Genomic DNA, 24,198 nt, shown 5'->3' on the forward strand with positions numbered 1-24,198 from the left:
GTTAAATTAAATGTAATAGGTAGTAAATTTTATTACTGCAAGCACACTTAAAGAGCCCTCATTTTGCATTATAAAAGATCAGATTTTGGTTTTGGGGGTCTCCAACAACAGGCTGATGTGCGTGCTAGGTCAAAACACTTTCATTGTCTTATAATGTACATTTATTTTTACTTAATTATCCCAGCAACTCCCATATGATTCGTTCAGCGATTAATTTGTTCACAAACCCCTCGAAGCTAATCTGCGCTGATTGGTCCGATGACCCAGTCTGTTGTGATTGGTTGATTGGTTCTGCGACTGGAGAGAAATGCCCACCACGGCTATGTGTAACAGATGTGTAACTACACGGCTAAGTAGCACACAAAGTATGTGTGAGCCCAATGCAGGACTGCAATAAAGCAATGCAGTTACACACCAGCATATTACTCTACTCTTAAGAGTAACCCTAAGTAATAACAAAGACACACATTCAGTATTAATCCACACAGTGGCAAAAGTTGAACTATTTTGAACATTGACCGTGCCGCGTGTGTGTAGGAACAGCTGATGGTGGCCATATCAAAGCCAAACAGGAGAGGATCGCGAGTTCAGAAACGCATTTTAAATCGGTAAAGGAAGAAGCACGCTTTGCGTTTTCAACATGATTTTGTATGCAATATTTACATTTACATTTAGTCATTTAGAAGACGCTTTTATCCAAAGCGACTTACAAATGAGGACAAGGAAGCAATTTACACAACTATAAGAGCAGCAGTGAGCAAGTGCTATAGACAAGTTTCAGGTGTGTAAAGTCTAAGAAGCAAAGCATTAGTAAAAAAAATTTTTTTTTTTTTTTTTTTTTGGAGAGAGAGAGGGCACAGTTAGTGGTATAGCCAGAGAGGCAGTTGCAGATTAGGAAGGTAAGTGGAGACTAAACAGTTGCGTTTTTAGTCGTTTCTTGAAGACAGCAAGTGACTCTGCTGTTCTGATGTAGTTAGGGAGTTCATTCCACCAACTGGGCAGATTGAATGTGAGAGTTCGGGAAAGTGATTTCTTCCCTCTTTGAGATGGAACAACGAGGCGACGTTCATTCACAGAACGCAAGTTTCTGGAGGGCACATATATCTGCAGAAGTGAGAGAAGATATGAAGGAGCCAAGCTAGAGGTCACTTTGTAAGCAAACATCAGAGCTTTGTATTTGATGCGAGCAGCAACTGGCAGCCAGTGCAAACGGGTGAGTAGCGGAGTGACATGTGCTCTTTTGGGTTCATCAAAGACCACTCGTGCTGCTGCGTTCTGAAGCAGCTGAAGAGGTTTGATAGAACTAGCTGGTAGCCCGGCTAGCAGAGAGTTGCAATAGTCCAGTTTGGACAGAACAAGAGCTTGAACAATAAGTTGAGCTGTATGTTCAGATAGGAAGGGTCGGACCTTTCTGATGTTGTAGAGTGCGAATCTGCAAGATCGAGCAGTTCTAGAAATGTGGTCAGAGAAGTTCAGTTGGTCATCAATCATTACTCCAAGGCTTTTTACCATTTTGGATGCAGTGATGGTTGCTCCGTCCATCTGGATTGAAAAGTTATGGTGAAGAGTCGGGTTGGCAGAAACTTCAAGCATTTCCGTTTTCGTGAGGTTAAGCTGGAGATGATGATCTTTCATCCAGTGTGAAATGTCTGACAGGCAGGCTGAAATGCGAGCTGGAACCGAGGGATCATCAGGGTGAAAAGAGAGGTATAGCTGGGTGTCATCAGCATAGCAGTGGTAGGAAAAACCATGTTTCTGGATGACTGTATGTGTAATATGTGAACAGCCCTATACAGATTTAACCTGAGAAATACAGTACAAGCACTGATCTATAATAGATAAATGATTACAAGCTGTGCAGCGCGATTAAAACTTATAACACGCAATTAAACACATATTTTGCAAAACTACACAAAACGAGGCAACAATTTTAATGACACTTACATGTTATGATCCATAAGAAGAAGAAACTGGTCCATTTGAACTGCAACAGTTACTGATAAAGTCTCTGTCAAAGTCTGACAAAGTCCCATACACAATAGTCTCTGCTGCTCCTTTCTCTAATAATAAACGGCTGACGAATCCTATGCTGCAGTGTAGGTTATTGTATTAGTCATCAGAAAAATGACAGGAGCAAACACAGCACACGGTTGGCAGTATTGTGGTGTTGTTGTGAAAATGAACTTTAACCTTTTATTCCCTGCAGCCAAATCTCCATCTGTCAGTGATCGTCATCTTCACGTCTAAAGATCTAGTGTCTGAATGGAAAGGCGCGTTCACATTTTACTGGATCTGGAACTACATATTTTGGTGATGTACCAAATCGACGTTGACTCGTTCAAGCAAAAGATCCGAACCCAACTCGATTCATTCGACTTTGAGTCGACTATTTCGTTAAAGAATCAATTGTTTTAAACACGGTGGACTTTTAGATTTAAACCTCAGCTGGATGTTTTCATTCATTTAGAGCTGTGTTAAGGGGATTGTACACCAGAAGCGCTGCTCGGCGACACACAGCATAGCGCCATGCATTTCAGAATTCTAAACATAGGTTTCTATCAGGGTACACACACCGGTGCCGCAAGTCAAAGGTTGTTTGCGGCGCCCAGCCACGACTCAGGACAAAGTTCTGCTGCGCCACAGACCATCATCTGAATACTTTCATTAAAACTTAACATGCGGATGTGCTCGTCTGGTGTGCGATACTTTCAACTGTCATGTGCGCACCGTGTCATGGCGCCGAGCGGAGCATCCGGTGTGCAACTCGCTTTACACACTGCATGGAAGGTCATTTTCAAAAACCTATAATAGGGGCTCTTTAAATTCAGCTTACACTGACCAAAGTGCAAAACAAATCATACAAAGTAAGAATAAAATACAATAAACTATAAAATAAAATGTTTAATTATTCATATTTTTTGAATAAAACAAATCAATACTGAATGAAATCAATCAGAAAGGTATGTGGACCTATTTTAAGACCACAATAAAATTGTCTTCTGATTTTGGTTTAAAAACACACCAGACAAATAGCAGCATTACATTAAGTAATTATTAACTTAACATTTATTATACTTTATCTCACAGGATAGTTTCCCCAAAACTGAAAACTGAACATTGTCATAATTTACTCACTTTTCACTTGAGTTTCTTTCTTCTGTTGAAGACAAAAGAAGATATTTCGACAGGGTGTCCGCAGGGTATTAAAAGTTGATAAATCAATTATGAGAAAATTAAAGCCCTTAAAAGGTATTAAAAAGTCTTAATACTGCTTTTACGAGGTCTTAAACTTTCTTCAAGTGTTGTCCAAGTTTTTGTTTGTGTTTGACTCCAAAAAAGCATAAATGTATTGATTTTCCTCCATTGGTTCGGGCCGGGTGCATCCCGCCAAGCTCTTCTGTCCAGGTGATGTCAAGTAATTTGCGACAAACGCGGGAAGGTGGAAGGTGGGCTCTCCACATGTAGCAAAACCATAGAGCAGGGTTATTCAATTAGTGGCCCGCAAGGCAATTTGTTCAGCCCTCCAAATAGTGAGACCAAGACATCAAAAATAAATTTAGTTCAGTCGAAAAATGGGCGCTATAGTTATGAAGTGACGTGCGTCTGTTCAATACAGCACAAGCTGCAGTTGAAGGCTGCGCAGAGCGAGAGTCACCTGACATTAAGCGAGTGGCGCGAGCAGCCAAAAACATTTGGATGCTTAAGCTTAAAGGCTTCTCAATGCTGTGTTTCTGCTGCACAGAAAGAAACTGCTGCAACTAAACAAAGTTATGCCACCTTTGCGCTAGTTTAAAGTTCCAAGCTTATATTACATATCGCGTCTTTTCCGTGCGCACGTTCGTTATTTTCAATATTAGAATGTATGCCAATATGAGTGCGCAAGCAGAGAGATGCGCTCGCGCCTTTCAGACACACCAAGTAGAAAACCTCTCACGCTGTAGCGATGAGAGTTGTGTGTGGCTTCCAGTGCAATATAAACAAAAGATATGTCAGACGAATTATTACAAATTATTCAAATGATCTTGTATGTATGAACACAGATGATAACAACAGTTAATTTAAATACTTATCTAATATAAAGCTTAAATTTTACATTAGACATGATAACCGTAAAACCACGATTATTCTTCAGACTATATAATCGTACAACCAAAATCTATAATTGTTGCATCCCATAATTGTACTGCAGTTTAAAACACAACATATGAATGTGTCTGAATGTAGAAGAAGCCTACTTGAGCAATGCACTGCTTTTGTTGTGCTTTGAAATACAACATTTAAATGTTTGTAAAAAAAAAAAAAAAAAAAAAGCCTATTTTACAAATCACTGATATTATGTTGTTTCAAAATACAATATATTAACATTTTAATGTAGAAAAATACAACGTGGGTGTCTTAAAGAGCAAAAATACAACATATGGGCTCTTATATGCTGTTGTGTCATCACTCCTATTGCAAGTCATATCTCTCCGGCCCCTCGTTTGGGATGCTTTTCATGAACTGGCCCCATGACAAACTAATTGAATAGAGCAAAACAGACGGCAAAATGGGATAATGCAAGTTTGCATACTCCTAGTTGGAGAAAAACGAGTTTGAACAGCGGCTGAAACCTGTCGCTGAAAACAACCCCGTAATTTATTCTTTCAAGCTTTGTTTTTTCCGAGCTTATCTAAGTTCTGTTGCATGGTTGTGCTCCATTGATTCATTTAACTACAACTGTTTATTAGCAACTGTTTATCAAGTTAAAGGTTTGATACTGATTAGAACTTGAAGTGGTGACGAGGTCTTGAAAGATCTTTTAAAAAGTCTTAAAAGGGTATTGAAATTTCCTTCAGGATTCCTGCATATACCCTGTTTGAAAAATGTTGGACCTGTAACCGTTGGAAGTGCTATCAACTATGCAAGTATTAAGTACTCTAAGTACTATGGAAGTTAATGGTTACAGGTTTTTAGCTTTCTTTAAAATATCTTCTTTAGTGTTCAACAAAATAAAGAAGCTAATAAAGGGTTGGAACCACTTAAGTGTGCATAAATAGTAAGTAAATTAGCATTTTTGGGTAAACTATCCCTTTAATATATTCTATACATTCTCCATCAAATAATGAAATGCAGTTAAGTTAAACAACTTATTTTTAGCTAACCAAAACATCCATGTATATAGGCATTGTATACAAATACAATATATATATATAGGCATTATTACAAGTTATGCCAAGTTCAGACTGCATGATTTTCAAAGTAGTCATGTCACAGATGTTTTCATACTGCATGACAATCTGGGGCAGCGTTTTATGTTGCTGCTGTTTACACTGCAAGATGGATCGCGACAGGGTGTTTCACACTGCATGACTTTACAATAGGAAGAATCGCCGACAACTTTGTCCAAACTACGTCTCACAACAAAACACACGCAAGAAGTGACATGGAAACAACACACGGTAGTATTTCTTAGTATTTTACATAGTATTTCTTTCATCATTAACTACATAATGAGAAAGAAGCCTTCAGTGGGTTAGAAAATGTTCTTATTTTCCTCACCTGGGTTTGAAGGAAATTAGCAATTTCTCTCCGACTTTTTCTTTTTTGACCCGGTTGTGATATTGCTCAAATAACACATCAAACAGACACGGGTGCTGTTGCCAAATTTACACTACTTTTTCCTTCATTTCTAGGGTTCAAATAAACTGAAAACGAGCACTTTTAACTTCTCCCCCAACCTCCCGCTGACCACCAGACACCCATACTTTTTAATATGAAGTCAGTTTTTTAAAATGGTAAACAGGAACGTAAAATTTAAGACAGGAAGTAAATATCTGAACATCCTTAAATTTATATACAAATGCAAAATGAAGAAGTTAAGTCTTGTTTTCTAAGAAACTGAACAAAGTGAACAGAGTTTATGCTTAAGACAAATTCCAGCATATGGTCAGTCGGTATAAAACTTAAGTTTCCCTCTGATTTATCAATCATTATATTTTTATTAAATATGTATTACTGTGACTCAAAGCTGATTTTCAGCATCATTACTCCACACGTCACGTGATCTAATGTGCCAATTTGCTGCTCAATATACATCTTAATAATTCTGATGTCTAAATGTACATCGTTTATATGCATGGTGTTTGAATTAAAATAAAAATTAATTTCTAAGAAAAAATACTGATTAATAAAAACTATAACAATTGTGTGTATGTGTTTGTATATTTTTGGCAGGTTTTGTGGGCGTCCGTTTTGCTACAACTGCTGCAGTTTTGGTGGTAAGGATCGCTGTTGTAAGAGCTGCTTCACTCACAGTGAGCGACACCAACAGGTGGATCAGGGCAGTCCTTCACGCTCAACCTACAGCCCGATATCAAGCCCTAATCAAACCAGCACTCCAGGAGTCCCATGTGAGTGCTGAACTATCAAACAGGCACACTGCAGAGGCAGTTTGATGTGGGTTTTATGCTGACTGGTAAATCAAACAAATGTCATAACACTAGAATTACAGAAGCATTAATTTTGACCTTATAAAAAATTTAATTTAATACATTTGTTAAAACAAAATCAAAAAACGATAGTACCCTAACTTTTTTAAATGTGTGTATTTCATTCTGAAAGTGATGTTTTATTAAAATTGCAAAACACAAAATGAGTATTTCTACGTTGAATAGCTATAATAGTCAAATTGAGTGCATGCAATTCAGTGTCTGCTACTTTTTCCTGTTCCTTTGAATATGCATGCCTCATTTGTGTGTGCACCTTCTAGGCTATATTACAGAGAAGATAGTATTTTTTGTTAATGACTTCATGAAATGTAACGACAGACATTCCAAGTGTAATATTTTAAAATCTCAGATTCAAATGTAAATATGACATGACAAATTCATTCCTGTAGTTATTTAAACAGTCAGGGCCATTGAGGCTATTATAGTAGTTATCAAATTCTGTTTTTTTTTTCACATTCAGTTTCCTTTAGCAAGCAATGTTGCAGTTTCTTTAATAAATCTGTAGTTACAAAAGCAGCAATTTGAAAGGAAGGAAGTTATTCTCTGTATTAGTAAGCACCATTTGCTTGAACTCAAATGCCTTAATTGTAGTCCTGAGATTTGGGGGGGGATAAACATATAACAATACCACAAATTTAAGTACTGTAATTCTCGTCCAAGCAGGTGTGACCTGGTTCTGTTGCATTAATAGTCTGTGTTACTGATACACATGTGATGTCTTCCTAAAATAAACAATAAAGGTGCAGTATGTAAGTTTGACACCCAGTGGTTGAACTAGATATTGCACTCCTGGATCAAAACACACGCAAGCATAGGTTGCCAGATTGAGGACCAACCGGAGCCAGCCTGACTATCGAGCCTAGAGGCTGATTTAACCCTTTAACTGCCCCACCTAGAAAAAAATATTTTCCATTCTTAACTTCTAATGTCGCTAGTTATTACACTCAATGCATTTTTTTCCAACACATGGCATAATTTTTTTTTAATTATTATTTTTTCAGGGTTTTTACCTTTATTGGATAGGAAAGTAGAGAGTATTGACGGGAAATCATGGGGAGCAGAGAGAGGGAAAGGATCGGCATAGGACCACGAGGCGGGAATCGAACTCGGGTCGCCGTGAGCATCGTAGTGCATGTGTTGACGCGCTAACCATCTAAAATATTAACCTCTACCAAATGGTTGATATGTCGGTTTATTGTAAAAGCACCACAATTAATACATATACTATGAAAATTAGAAAATATGAAGTGTAAGACCAATTTATTTAAAAATATATTCAAAATAAAACATTTTTGAAAACTAAATCACCTTTTTTTTTTTTAAGTACGTCATAAAATATTTCAGATTCACATTTTTTTTTATTAAATCAAATAATTATTATTATTGTTACCTTTGAAGTTATATGAAACTTGGTTGTGGGGAAAATGAGAGGAAAAACTAAATAAACAAAAATAATTAAAAAAAAATAAAAAAAATTTGATAGAAACAGAAAAGGACAATGAATAGAACAAAAGAGGAAATAAAGAAGTATGTAAATAACGAATTATAATGTGGGGAAGTATTAATAAGATTAATATGAAAAACTTTTAGTTTTTTCCTTTTAATTTATTCATTTTTAATTAGATTTGATATTAAAGACATTTAATATTAAAGACATTTAAAAAAAATTGAAGTCATTATTTAAAACAGTAAAAACATGGTCAACCATTTGATAGAGCAGGCAGTCAAAGGGTTAAGGCTGATTTAAACTGTGTTGTAAATAAAGGCAACAGCACGCGATAGAAGGAATATTTACCACATTAAAAGTTTTTGTGGAGTTTTTGTTCTAACCAACACCTTGAATTGATATATTAGAAACGGCTTCTATTTCTTGCATCTGAACAACAGAAAACTGACAGTGATCACCTAGGTACTCCTCATGTGCTTTATTCAGTGTTAAATACTAATAATGTGAGTTTGAATGCCATTTTACACGACATTTATTGCCATACTACTGAAAGCAGCAGCAGATAGATCACCTCAGATCCTTAAAATAAAAACTCAAAACCATTACATATCAGTGATTCAGCATCTACATTTAATAATGTTAAAAAGGTTGATATGTAATATGTATTAATTAAATTATAAACCTTACCATTTCGTGAGTGAGTGCATATTCTGTGCTTCTGAAAGGCTGTATTTAAATGTTTCTGTCATGTTTCATCTGGTGCAAAGAGCCAAATTACTTATCACTCGAAATCTCATCACGTATCGTGTTGTTAGGACACAGGGTTACAATCTAACTGGCTCACCTATCTAATGTTTACTTTTGTAATATTTATATTATTTGCTACTTAGTAACCTCATGTGGAACTCTGAATCTGCGTCTCATTTCGGAATCTGCTACTATCCGCCGGAGGTTGCATTTCAGTCATGGACAGATGCTTTGAGAGCCTTTCTGAATGAATGAATATATGAAACACGCTGTTTTCCCTCAAGGCAACCCAGGGTGCTGAATTATAATTGGCTAAAGTGGCATTAGGCGGATTAAAAGAAGCAAAACAAAGACAGCCTTCTGGCACATTACACACATTTTCAAAGTACAATATCTGACTTCAGCATTGTTTTTCAGATAAACAAGTATATTCACTTAGCATGTTTCTTAAATATCTGCAAACATATTATGGTATTTTATGCTTTAGAGCAGTGGTAGGGAACCTATGGCTCGAGAACCGCATGTGGCTCTTTGACCAAAAATATGAGGCTCTACAGCTGTCTCCCTTCAATAATATTTTACAGTTTTAAAAAATGGCAAGAAATCCGTTTCCTATTGAAAATATATGGAATAAAATCACTGTCATTAATATTTTGTGCGTAAATAAAATTCACGCATCCGTAATTATAAAATCGTAAAGGAAAACGGAGCGTATTCGTAATTTTACGAGGCTACAATTTCAAAATCTGCGATTAGAACAGACACAGATACGACATTTTGTTTTTCTGTTTGTTTATGACTGATAAATTTACGATGGGTGTACTTTACAAACACGAATTACAGTTTCACCACGGACACGAAGTCCTGATTACGAGTACGAATCAAACAGCGAGACTTCACTGTCAAAATTACGTCACCGCTTCCACAGGCATTAATAAACAAGCGAGAGTCATCGATCACAACGGCGCGCCTGCTGGACGTTCGAGCTTACACACACCGTCTCAGATAAGATTTCTGTTATTCCCTCTTTGAGAAATGTCCGTCATGAGCTGTAATAAAGGTTGAGACTTAATGAGGTCCTATTTCGCTGTGTTTCTTGGAAATTTTACTGAATCAAAATGAAGAACGGGCCGAGGATAGAGAGCTAACATAATGTCAGTTAACGTTACAGGCAGCGAGCGCAGAGTCTCTCAGTGAATCACTTAACTATAACATGACATATGTTGATTAAGTCACCTATTTTAACTGTTTAAATAACTCTCAAATACTCTAAGATTACCAGAGAACACAAATTAAATTAGACAGATTTATCCAGTATAGGTTGATAAAACAAAGAAAAGTTTTACTCTTATCGATTAATTAACTTTAAATAAACCAGAATAATCAAAATATAATGTGGTAATTAAACAATCACCAATATAGAACAAACACACACGGAAAGAGAGAAACACCGAATAGTATACGGCTAAATGGTAATATAAATGTTTATGGTAATAGTTTATTAATTATAGTAATACAATATAATGTAACTAATAGTTTAATCAAGTAATATAACAAACAGATAATAACAAATAACATAACAAACATATATATCAATAGTTACTAATACCTTACTTTGTACAAATGTAAAGATAATATATATATATATATATATATATATATATATATATATATATATATATATATATATATATATATATATATATATATATATATATATATATATATATATATATATATATCTGATCATATCATCTCCTCTCCATACATCAATGAGGGGCTTAATTATTCAGCTTTCAGATGACATACAGGTCTGTTTCAGATGATTGCCCCTCATGTCTGGTTTTGTGGTCCGGGGTCACATATTTAACATTTATTTATTTTGATTCATAGTCTCATAAATGTTTAACGTTACAAACTTCTGGTGAGCACAAACCCTCAAATATTTAAACTGCCTTTTGCTGATATCTTCATTACATAATAGATCAATATTCGATCTGGCTTTAAAAAAGGTGACTTAATCAACATATGTCATGTTATAGTTCAGTGATTCACTGAGAGACTCTGCGCTCGCTGCCTGTAATGTTAACTGACATTATGTTAGCTCTCTATCCTCGGCCCGTTCCTAATTTTGATTCAGTAAAATGTCCAAGAAACACAGCGAAATAGAACCTCATTGAGTCTCAACCTTTATTACAGCTCATGACGGACATTTCTCAAAGAGGGAATAACAGAAATCTTATCTGAGACGGTGTGTGTAAGCTCGAACGTCCAGCAGGCGCGCCGTTGTGATCGATGACTCTCGCTTGTTTATTAATGCCTGTGGAAGCGGTGACGTAATTTTGACAGTGAAGTCTCGCTGTTTGATTCGTACTCGTTATCAGGACTTCGTGTCTGTGAAGAAACTGTAATTCGTGTTTGTAAAGTACACCCATCGTAAATGTATCAGTCATAAACAAACAGAAAAACAAAATGTCGTATCTGTGTCTGTTCTAATTGCAGATTTTGAAATTGTACCCTCGTAAAATTACGAATACGCTCCGTTTTCCTTTACGATTTTATAATTACGGATGCGTGAATTTTATTTACGCACAAAATATTAATGACAGTGATTTTATTCCATAAAAATATAATAACAATTTTACTTCTAATTTTTTATTATTATTTTTACTGCAAAATGAATAAGAACTACTTTTACAATGAAAGGGCATTTTAATCAATGAACATGTTGAATCGCGACACCAATAAAAGGTAAACAACTTACGTTTTTATAGTAACCTTGCGCGCGTAAATTCAAACAACATTCATGAGTGGCGATGATGGCGAAAAGAAAAAAAATCTATAAATTGACCTTATTCATTTATGGACTTGCTCAGCATGTACATATACATACCTCAATGGCTCATTAAAAATGGATTTGCCAAAAAGCTCAGAAATGGCTCTTTGCTGAAAAAAGGTTCCCTATTCCTGCTTTAAAAGAGTCAAAAGCTTAAATACTGTACAGCACCTTTAACAAACCTAATCAGCAAGACGTTTTGTTGTTGTTGTTGTTGTTGTCGTCTAAATACCTAAGGAATGAGTTGGGGCGGGATCAGCGGTGCATTTGTATGTAAAGAGACACACAAGAATGTTTTCGCATGTTTTCTGCTTCCAAACTTCACACACATGTTCTAAGCACACCTGACATTTTGACAGTATTACATTTTGGGAAAAGTTTTTGCATTTTTTTTAATGCAAAATGCAAATTAATGCAAATTTCCTGCATTTGTGCTCAGCATAATTGAGTACAGCCCATTTTGAAAATGAATATTTTTCTCCATTTCTCAGTGAATATAGGCAATGTATTTTGGTGCATTTAAACAAAACAGATTTAATAAAGAGATATATTTATTAAAATAATATTTTAGTCACCAAACATATTTAGAAATTGAAAGATAAATCAATTTAACTCAAGCAAAATATTGAAAAAAAATCTACTAAAACTACAAAATTTCAACTGAAATTTTTTTTGCTTCTCTTGATTTTTTCCTCATTTTAAATATTTTATAAATATAAATATTTTTCTATAACATACATTTCGGTGTACTAGTTTTTATACCGTTATCGTAAAATATTTTGTTAGATAAGCTCCAGATTTGGCTTCAGTACTGACTAATCTAATGGATATGCACAGATATAATATTGTATAGCTTCATATTAAAAATATAAATTTAAAAAAGAGATTTGTGAGGGGTGTATTTATGTATGCTGGTATGCTGAGCACTGTATTCCTATGTGTAATGTGTCTGTTGTCTTTAAAGGGATACTAAAGTCCCCTCGACCCGACGACATGGCGTATGACATCATCACAGAAGATGAAGTGAACCGCGTTCATGACAGCGACTCGTCATCCTACACCACTGCGCTTTCACCAGAGACACAACAGCTGTGAGACTCACACACACACTCACATACACACACCTGTCTTGTTAAACACAGCACGCTGAATTCATGCTAAAGTAACAGACAAAATTAAATTAGCTCCTGCTGAGCTAAACTCCGTTTCATTATTGGATTTATTTGAATTCATCAGAGCAAATTTGACGTGAACACATGGTGCCTGTCAGTGTATCTCAAGACGCTGTGCTCAGAAATGTTTTACAAAAAGCGCAGGGTGGCACAAGGTGCAAGTGATGCGATATTATGAAGATGATGTAATAATGAATCTATTAGATATAGGGAAACAATATGTTATGACAAGCACTTTAAGATACATAATATAGCCACAATAAGCACCTTTACCATGATATGACGGTAAATAAAATAGTTGTCTTGACCCAATTTTTACTATAAAAAGAAATTTGCATCTCTTCTGATTGGTTTACAGCTTTTGGACCTGACAGTGAAATATTCAATGGCTCGAGAGCCGCTTGTATCTCAATGTATAAACATGAAAGTGAATCTAGTTGGCTTTGTTTAGCCAACTGGTTCTCTGATTCTTTTTTCTGTAATTAAATTTGTCTGTGTGACGAGGAATAAAATGTAAGCACATGCATGTCTGCAGAAGCAGCAGTGATGTCACCAGCACAGAAGATTCAGACGAGCTGATTGGCTCTGTTCAGGATGCAGAGATCTGCCTGCTGAAATCTGGAGAAAGGACGTGAGTGAGACAGACATTGCTAATGATGGGTCCTGATGCCCTTCTGATTTTTCTATCCAACTCAATTCAAGTATATTTGTATAGCGCTTTTCACAATAATTATCAAAGGTGCACCTTTTACATTAAAATCAAATGTCCTTCCATCCGCAAACCAGTACTGGGAAACATCAACACACTCTCATTCTCACACATACACCACGGCCAATTTAGCTCATTTAGTTCACCTATAGCGCATGTCTTTTGACTGTGGGAGAAACCGGAGCACCCGGAGGAAACCCACGCCAACACGGGGAGAACATGCAAACTCCACACAGAAACTCCAACTGACCCAGCTAAAACAACACAATTTTTGAGATTCTTTTGGACGACTTTATTGTTTTATATTCAATCCAATTAAATTTATGAAAAACAATTAGGTCAACTCAATCAATTTGTGTTGGGACAACCATGAACAAATTGTGTGGAACCCTGCATTATCTACAGTGCAGAAGGAGTTTTGATTTTAGTAAATTTTTTGCTTTTAATTAATTTATATATGTTTTGCTTTTGTTTATACTGTAGGTATGTATGTGGCAAGAAATATAATTAATGTAAATTTTTTTTATATATATATATATATATATATATATATATATATATATATATATATATATATATATATATATATATATATATGTGTGTGTGTGTGTGTGTGTGTGTGTGTGTGCGCGTGCGTGCGCGTGCGCGTGTGCGTGTGTGTGTGTGTGTGTATGTGTGTGTATGTACGTATGTATGTACGTGTATATATATATATATATATGTGTGTATGTATATATATATATATGTATGTGTATGTGTGTATATATATATATATATATATATATATATATATATATATATATATATATATATATATATATATATGTATATGTATATGTATTTATTTTACGGAGAGCAGATTTTTTTTCAACACATTTCTAATCATAATAGTTTTAATAACTCATTTCTAATAACTGATTTATTTTATCTTTGCCATGATGACAGTCAATAATATTTGACTAGAAATTTTTCAAGACACTTTTATACAGTTTAAAGTGACATTGAAAGGCTTACTGAAATATTATTTTTATGTATTAAAGTTATAAAGTATAAAGCATTTCTTCATCATAGTAGTATTTCTTATTATTCAAGATTTTTTAATCATAAATAAGACTATACAACAAATACTTTACAACTTCTATTACTTTACATATATTTTAAATAATAATAACATAACATCTCTTTTTAAATAATACAATTACCATTATGCTGATATTACGTTTATAATGTGTGTTTCTCATGCAAATAACCAATGTCAGTATTCCCATGAACACCAGTGTTGACATTAGTGTTTTTCACAGGCTGTCTGTGCCATTCAGTGTGGATGACGTGATGCAATTTGGCAGTAAATCCAGAGAGCTGTTCATCAAGTCCAGCTGTTACAGTGTAATTCTCATAAGCGCTGCACATCCGGGCCCTTCAATCGGCTGGACCTTCTCCTCTGAACCCAAGAGCATCGCCTTCAGCGTGGTCTACAGAGAGACCACAGATACGCCTCTAGAACAGGCCAAGGTAACATTCAGCCTTTGACATAAATATGCTTTATTCAGTATAACTCTTGTGTGCTGTTCATGATGTTTTCATCCACTCTGGGGTGATTTCTTAATTTGGCCACAATTTTTCAGTCTCATACTTTTTAAAAAATATTTCCTGTGTTGCAAGGACATTTTTCCATAATATGTCTTGTTATATATTTGGTTCTTCTGGATAAAGTCTTATTTCCTTTTCTATTCTTTTTTTGGCTGGAATAAAACAATTGTTAATACATATTTAAGGCTAATATTATTAACCCCTTACAAAAATTGTGATTTTTTTTTTTTTATTTATTTATTTATTTTTTAATTAATTAATTTTTTTTTTGGGGGGTGGGGGGGGGGTTGGGTTGGGGGGGGATTGGCTACAGATCAAACTACCATTGTTCAATACTGTATCCTAATTAACCTAACTTGCCAAGTTATCCTAATGAACTAAGTCTTGCACTTAAAACTGAATTCTAGTATACTGTAAAATAACTAGTAAATTATTATGTACTGTCATCATGGCAAAGACAAAGTAAATCAGTTATTAAAACAATTTTGTTTAATAATGTGTTAAACATCACTTGGGAAATATTTGATAGAGAATTAAAATATCACAGGAGGCTGCAAATTTAGCTTTTAACTGTTTATTATGAGAGAATTAGGGGCCATTCACACAGAATGTGTTTTTCTTCTCCAATGCAAGTTTTCTATTGTTTTTTTTATGTAAGCATGTGGTGTAGAGACGTGACCATTACACTTGCATCATTTAAAGCGCCGTGCACATGAGTGCTGCATTTTTTTGATGCCGTGTCAAGTTTCACTCGTAGTACAGCTCATCACTGTTTGGTCCAAAAGCTGTAAACCAATCAGAAGAGATGCGAATTTCTTTTTATAGTAAAAATTGGGTCAAGACAACTATTTTATATACCGTTATATCATGGTAAAGGTGCTTATTGTGGCTATATTATGTATCTTGAAGTGCTTGTCATAACATATTGTTTCCCTATATCTAATAGATTCATTATTACATCATGTTCATAATATCGCATCACTTGCACCTTGTGCCACCCTGCGCTTTTTGTAAAACATTTCTGAGCACAGCGTCTTGCGTTTTTAGAAGCAAAGTCAGTTAGGAAAAAGTCAAGTGCAGTTTAGAAAAAGAAACTTTTGACTTTTTGATAACTTTCGTTATTTTATGGTGTCCTGGTCATTGATATTTGTGGTAATTTTCAGCCCTTTTTCAGATGAATGAACCCTCAAAGCAGGTTGATGTTTTTCAGGTTCTGATTCCTCTGACCAGATGTAGATCTCACAAGGAAACAATTCAGGGTCAGCTAAAGGTCAGAAACCCTGGACAATACACACTTATCTTCGACAACTCCTTCTCCAGGTTTGTACTTCCCTCCATAAGATCTTTGATTGTTTTCGTTTAAACCAACAATGCAAACTGTTTCCTGTGTATTTTTTCTTTCTTGAAGTTTTGCTTATAAATGACAACATCCCAGTTTCATGAAAGTAATCCATTCTTTGTATGGGACTACACATTTGATTGACTTTTTGACATGATCCAGTGTAGTTTTGTTGTTGTCATAGCAACATATCTGTAATCTTAAACCTGTTCGACCTGCAGCTTATTTCATTTAAACAATTCAATTCAATTCAATTCACCTTTATTTGTATAGCGCTTATACAATGTAGATTGTGTCAAAGCAGCTTCACATAAAAGGTCATAGTAAATAGGAACAGTGTAGTTCAGTTTGTAGTGTTTAAGTTCAGTTTAGTTTAGCTCAGTTCAGTGTGGTTTAATAATCACTACTGAGAGTCCAAATATTGAAGGGCAAATCCAACGATGCGCAGCTCTACAGATCCTGAACCATGCAAGCTTGTGGCGACAGCGGAGAGGGAAAAAAACTTCACTAAATGGCGAAAGTGAAGAAAAAAAAAACCTTGAGAGAAACCAGACTCAGTTGGGCACCACCATTTTAATTTCTCCGCTGGCCAAACGTTTTGTGCAGAGCTGCAGTCTCAGGATTGGATTGTCATTTCAAACAGAGGTGATACTGAAAGTACTGTATTCAATTGCGGGAAATAACAATATTATAAAATCGTTATCAACTAAATTTAAAATGTCATATAATCTTTAAAATAAAAGTACAAAATCTCTTATTCCAACATAATAATCAAGGATCTTTGTTGCCGTATCATGGCTGCAGCAGGTGCAAGAAAATAGCAACTTTTTATTTTTCCATCATGACGTGATTACAGAAGAGTCGAGTTTTTAATAGGAAAATGATCTAAACTCTTTGGTCATTTTTGAGCGAGATGGTAATGGTTTAATCAGATTTAATGATCTACGCTAAACTAAGCTAAAAGTGCTCCCCGTAGACCCAGAGATCAGCTAAATGATTTAAAAAAAAAAGTTTTTCTTTTAAGGTCCTATGATTTACTTTGAAATGTGCATTTTTGTGCGATGTTTGATATAATCTCAACTGGAAAAAAAAAAAATTCTAATGCTTTGCTTTTTAGACTTTACACACCTGAAACTTGTCTATAGCAGTGTTTCCCAACCCTGTTCCTGGAGGCACACCAACAGTTCATGTTTTGGATGTCTCCCTCATCTGACCCATTAACTTCAGGTTTTGGAGTCTCTTCTAATGTTCTGATGAGTTGTTTCAGGTGTGTTTGATTAGGGAGATGATGAAAATGTGTACTGTTGACGTGCCTTCAGGAACAGGGTTGGGAAACTCTGCATTAGAAGAGACTCCAAAACCTGAAGTTAATGGGTCAGATGAGGGAGACATCCAAAACATGAACTGTTGGTGTGCCTCCAGGAACAGGGTTGGGAAACACTGGTCTATAGCACTTGTTCACTGCTGCTCTTATAGTTGTGTAAATTGCTTCCTTGTCCTCATTTGTAAGTCGCTTTGGATAAAAGCGTCTGCTAAATGGCTAAATGTAAATGTAAATGAAACACAAAGGCAGGGCAGGACATAGAGTAGCTCCTCCCCTTAAAAAAAAGCCAATAGCATTTTGTTTTTCTCACAGCTCTGCCAGTGAAAGTGCTTGAACTCAAGCTCATCAAATGAAAAGCAAACGAGAAGCATCTTGACGGGGTGGGGCATGTCATATACTAAAGAGCAGCTGATTGGTCAGAAAGTTTAATGCAAGTTTAGATGTTTATATCTTCTTAATGCAAATTGATATGCTTAAGACTAACATACTGATACTAGCATTTAAACATTTTATTGAGATTTTGCAGGAACTGCTGTGTTCTCTGTCCGTTGAATACATTGGTGATGGTCCCTTTAACGCATTTTGTTGAATTTATGTTACATTGAATCTACATGCCAACTAATTCTCATTAGATTATAAGTATTCTGTTAGGTTGGGGTTAGGGTTAGTGTAAGTTGATGTACTTGCAAAGTTTCTTATTGTCAGTTAGATGTCTGTTGAAGGAGCAGTATCAACAGAAATGAAGCAGACAGTCTACTAATACTCAAATGAGAAGTAATTGGCATGTGCTGTAGTTGCAATACAACTTTTAGTCATCAAATTGTGCAATAGGCACCATCAAAATAAAGTCTTACCCATTGGTGGCCTGTTTTATTGTTGTCACATAGTTTTTATGTCTAACTTTGTATTGTACAGCACTTTGAAGCTGCTGTGTAGCCTGTAATGTGCTATGTAAATAAATACACAAACAAAAACCATTTTTTAAGAGGTTTGTGTTATCAGGACCCCAAAATGTCATCATAGAAATTAACAGCCAATAAGATGTTTTCCATTTTTAGCAGATAACAGTTTTATGTAAACGTATCTCAAGGTTTGTTGTTGTTTCTGTTTACAGGTTTGTCTCGAAGAAGGTCCAGTACAAGCTGAGCATAGAGATGCCAGAGGTCTGCAACGGAAGTGACTGCTCTTCATAGGAAAACAAGTCACACACATACTCGCACTTCTGTCTTTACCAGGTCACAGGACTGCTGGTCCAGGGTTACGGCTGCTTATAAGCCAAATATGCAATGCTGCTTTCAGTGAATAGTGTGGTGAATCTCACTAAATCTGAACAGATCTGGGTCCCAGAATCAAATTAAATAAGTGATACTTTATTATGCATTAATATATAAAACAAATTATTTTAATAAAATGTTTTTTAATTGTATTGCATTAAATAAATTGCGCAATATTAAGGAACAGAGCTGCACGAATCTGGCTGAAATGAGAATCACAATTTTGTTCGCTTGAAATAAAGATCATGATTTTTTAGATGTAAAATAAAGGTTATGAGTAGGCAATTATTATTGTTATTTCTCAAACATATGGTAAATCAGTAATAATATTAGGCCTATGTGTAGGTCTACTGTTGGTTAAAATGCTAAATTCTGTAAAGACTGAATGGTGGACTTAAATAGACTTTGAATTTATCCTGGTCATTAATACACATTAAAGTGATGACATTAGAATACAACTATTCATAATTCTGAAATTGAATTCTTATGTTTGAAACATACGCTTGCAATATGTCATTGAGCACATTAATAGACCTTTTCACTGATAAAATGAGACATTTGTCATTATCAGATTCACTCTTGCATTATATTCATCATTATATTTAGAGTAGTTACACTGACACTGTTACACTGTTAAACTGACAATGTTTATTTTCATGCACAACTCTCTGTGTTCGCTATGAAAGAAAAACATATCAAATGCTTGTCATAATCATAACTCTAAAATGCGATAATGTCATTTAAATGATGCGCATGCTTTTGGTCTCACTTTCACTGCTGAGTGTGGATCATGTCATGGCTGCCTTCACTTTTAGAAAGAAAAAAAAAAACATACATGCAAATCATACTTTCCGCATGGCTCCCAAACGATCGCTCTATGCAACAAACTGAACATCATTTAATTTTTGTTTATTTTATCGGGGCTGTGAATACACTACATTACATTTAGACAGAAAAGACAGTATGCTGACTATTTCAACACCATTTGGAACTAAACGATCAGTCAGAGCGAGAAACTGAACATTATTTACAACATCATTACTTTTAATCCTCCGTCTCAACTTTATATGATCTCAGTATTGTCTTTGTAACGAAAATAGTTGGATGAACTATCCCTTTAAAACAGAAGTGCCCAAAATCTGTCCTGGAGGGCCAGTGTCCTGCAGACTTTAGCTCTAACTTGCTTCAACACACCTGCCTGGAAGTTTCTAGTGTGCTAGTTAGAGCTTTCAGTTGTATTTGATTAGGGTTGGAGCTAAACTCTCTAGGACACCGGCCCTCTAGGACCCAGTTTGGGCACCCCTGCTTTAAAATATTGTCCTGTTACTCTAATGTAAAAAATAATAATAATTACTTTAAATACCAAATAATCTAAACATCATGCTTGTATTTATTGTAGCACATTTATTTAATACTAAATACATTTTTAAAAATAAATGATCAAATTTAGGCAAGAAAAGTGCATATTTTATAATTCACATCTAAATACACACATTTTTAATAATCCAAAGCTTCATTTATCCATGCTAATTTGATTTTGGGATATAATATGACCAGGACAGGTCGTGAGATTCACACCGTGTGTAATTCCAAAGCCACATTCCTCCTTTTTAGTGATTCATGAATGATTTTAACATACTCTTGAAAAAATCTATAATAATACCAAGCATATGCATTAATAAAACTGAAAGGGAATAGATGGCTGAAAACTCTGAAATGAAACTGAGAGAGCTGTGTGGTTACTAGTTAAAATAGCGGTTTTGATAGCAGATAATGCACTACGCCAGAGCTTTATTACTGTTTACTGGTTATTGATGAATTTAGTGAATGTAGATTTGGAAATGCTTAAATGATATCAGGTTACTCACATACAGGGACGTCAGACTGTTTTCTTTAACATTTTTTATATATAACATCTGTCTTATAAATAGAAGAATATGCTAAAATGCAATTTCAGTTTTTAACCTTTCAGTCTACACTACCTGAAGTCTTGTCGTTGATCACAGTGGTAAGAGCAACAAATAATAGCTTGACTTCTAGTTGATCTTTTGTAAAAGTGGCAGAAGGTAGATTTTTCTGATGAATCATCTGTTGAACTGCATCCCAATCATCACAAATACTGCAGAAGACTTATTGGAACCTGCATGGACCCAAGATTCACATAGAAATCAGTCAAGTTTAGTTTAGGAAAAAATCATGGTTTGGGGTTACATTCAGTATGGGGGTGTGAGAGAGATCTGCAGAGTGGATGGCAACATCAACAGCCTGAGGTATCAAGACATTTGTACTGCCCATTACATTACAAACCACAGGAGAGGGCAAACTCTTCAGCAGGATAGCGCTCCTTCTCATACTTCAGCCTCCACATCAAAGTTCCTGAAAGCAAAGAAGTTCAAGGTGCTCTGGGATTGTCCAGCCCAGTCACCAGACATGAACATTATTGAGCATGTCTGGGGTAAGATGGAGGAGGCATTGAAGATGAATCCAAAGAATCTTGATGAACTCTTGGAGTCTTGCAAGAATGCTTTCTTTGCCATTCCAGATGACTTTATTAATAAGTTATTTGAGTCATTGCAGAGACGTATGGATGCAGTCCTCCAAGCTTAAGAGAGTCATACACAATATTCATTCTTTCTCCACTGCAGCATGACTTTATATTCTATACTGTACATTATTTCTGTTAGGTGACAAGACTTTTGTCTAAGCAAAGTCAGACCTTACTGTCCTAATTAAACAAATTAAAAATCAAGCATGATCATATTTTATTTTGGAAAAATAAGCATAATCTAGAGGCCTTTGCCTTTCATAAAAGCCACTTCTGATACCAAATGATCAACTAGAAGTCGAGTTATTATTTGTTGCTCTTAAAACTTGTTTAGGCAACAAGACTTTTGTCAGGTAGTGTAATCTAATATAATAAATAATCTAAATATAATATATTTTCTTGGGAAATTGCATAGTGCATATTTAATCTTTTGGGCATCAGGGTTTGAAAGCTTTATAAGTCAGCTGTATGACTTTTTTTTTAACATAAAATCTGTATTCTGAAAGCATGAGCACATGGTAATAAGAAGAAACTCCATTTCCTCTTAAAAAGAAAAAATGCATTTTCATTCAGCTGATGCTAGGAAAAAATGTTTTATGAGCAATAACTCGCTGACTGTTTTCTAGCATGATTGAGGCTTTCTGTCAGTCACACTGTGCAATAACAGAAAACTCCAGCTTGCAGAATGGAGACATATTATATAGTTAATGACACTTTTTTTTTTAAATCTCTACATTTTTGATAATGAGCACTGACTCTTCACTGTTGCACTTTTTTGCGAGTGTGTTGACGGCGTTTGATCAGAGAACTGTAAGCATAGCGGAGTGACTAGCAGACATTTTTTTATATGTAGTTACTGTATGGAGCGGAGATGTTACAGTAGTAGTATACTGTATTATAGCTGGATTGAACTGAAGGTGTTGAATTAAAACTGCCTAATGGGGTGACTTTACTTTCGACTATTTTTTTCTCCGCTCTGTGTGTTTGTGTGTGTTTGTAAATGTTTTTCTTAATCTCACAATTCCTGTTTTCTGAAATAATCTATTAATAATCACATAAAAAGTCAAACTCTTTTAAATAATGGACATTTATTTGGTAGGTGGGGTCTTAAAATGTCTTAAATTTCAGTGGCTAAATCTTAGGCCTTAAAATGTCTTAAATTCACTCAAATATTGTGATAAATCAGTATAAACAGGTTTTAATTTTTTCCTATGTCCATTTAAAGCTAGCCAAATCGAGCCAACACTCATCCAATCACCAACAATCCAATAAAACCTTTACCAAAAGTTTTATTTATCAATTTTATTTAATTTTATCTTACTTACAATGACATTTACTTGTATTCATAGCTACCTCGTGAGGATACTGACCTGAGGTGTATTTCCAAAAACCATCGTTAGCCAACTAACGTCGCAAGTTCCCTTGTTACAAACATAGTTCGTTGATTTGGTATTTCCCAAATCCATCGTTTCAACGAACATTCGCAAACTACGTCGCAAACTTGTATGCTTGCAACTACACCTCTGGAGCTGTAGTTAAAAACCTAGTTCCTGGCTGTGTTCTATTCCCAGGTATCCCCCTTATACCCTATTCGTTTAGAACATTCTAACATTCTAGCATTAAAGTCATCTCTCTTAGGTGTAATTTGCTTTCAAACTATTTTTACAGGTCAGTTTTAGCGATCTTCATGTTTACAATTGTGCTTCCTTTCGAAGTGCACTTTGAAAACATTGATGTCATTTTGAACACAGCCGTGGCTCATGACAAAAACTATAGGAGACCTGTTATTTAAAAGCAGAATTTATGTTACGTCTCCAAAGCTTGTGATGAAACAAAAAACATAGCATACGCTAATGCTTTTAATGTACAGTAGGTTATTTATTTAAGTATCTGTTCTGTATATAACATGGGCCTGTTGGTTAGAACATTTCTGCAGTGGTTTACATGTATCAAATTGCAAAAGTAGTAACTAATAATAATAATCATCATCATTAATATTATTTTTAATTATTATTAAAGTAATAACGTAATTAAAGTAATTAAATTTCATTTCTTAATAAATAGCCGCATTATTTATTTATTTATATCATTTATATATGATATTAGTATACATGTTAGCTTTTGTAAGTGATTTTATGTTTTAGAAAAGACTATGGAATATTCTCAATAATATTTGTAAAGTAAACATAGACCTTCCATTTACATATATTTCAATTAATATGGAAAACGAGTGCATGTTTTTACCAAAACTAATATTGGATTCTTTTTTTTTATGTGTGTGTGTGTGTGTGTGTGCGCGTGTAAAACAATATAATCTGCACAAAGAAATGATGGGGTTCTTCTCTAAAGAAGTTGTTACTCCACCCCGTTTAGAGCATCATCATATATGTTTTACGATATAACTAACATGGTTCAAACGACAGATCTGCGACAAACTACAGGTTTTGGGAAACACTCCATCGTTCTTTTCTCAAACGATGCATCATACTATGATAGTTCATCTCAGAGTTACGTCATTGTTTGGGAAACACACCCCTGGACAGACTGATGTGGATACATTATAGTTTATTTTAGATTTTGTTGTTGTTTTGACACATTTTTTGAAATAATGTGGCTAAGAAACAACTAAATTATATTTTTTGGGGGGTGGGACAATTACAAAAATTTTGCATTAGAAAACACTCCTTAGCATTTAGTCCTGTAATAGTCTGAAATTTTATTCATAAT

The 24,198-nt window shown here is 34.9% G+C and overlaps 1 protein-coding gene across 2 annotated transcripts in view; it reads left to right on the forward strand.

Moving 5' to 3' along the window:
• The window catches only part of fyco1b (FYVE and coiled-coil domain autophagy adaptor 1b), a 51,246-nt gene extending 28,823 nt beyond the window's left edge, over positions 1 to 22,423 (forward strand). For both annotated transcript variants that reach the window (XM_056445273.1, XM_056445281.1), the window contains exons 13-18: positions 6,214 to 6,389; positions 12,483 to 12,609; positions 13,226 to 13,321; positions 14,701 to 14,911; positions 16,200 to 16,309; positions 18,767 to 22,423. In XM_056445273.1, the coding sequence (XP_056301248.1) occupies positions 6,214 to 6,389; positions 12,483 to 12,609; positions 13,226 to 13,321; positions 14,701 to 14,911; positions 16,200 to 16,309; positions 18,767 to 18,845 (799 nt within the window). In that variant the 3' untranslated portion in view covers positions 18,846 to 22,423. The remainder of the gene's footprint in view (positions 1 to 6,213; positions 6,390 to 12,482; positions 12,610 to 13,225; positions 13,322 to 14,700; positions 14,912 to 16,199; positions 16,310 to 18,766) is intronic.
• Positions 22,424 to 24,198: the final 1,775 nt, after the last annotated feature.

Source organism: Danio aesculapii, chromosome 2 (assembly GCF_903798145.1).
Source record: "Danio aesculapii chromosome 2, fDanAes4.1, whole genome shotgun sequence".
NCBI classification, from domain to species: domain Eukaryota; kingdom Metazoa; phylum Chordata; class Actinopteri; order Cypriniformes; family Danionidae; genus Danio; species Danio aesculapii.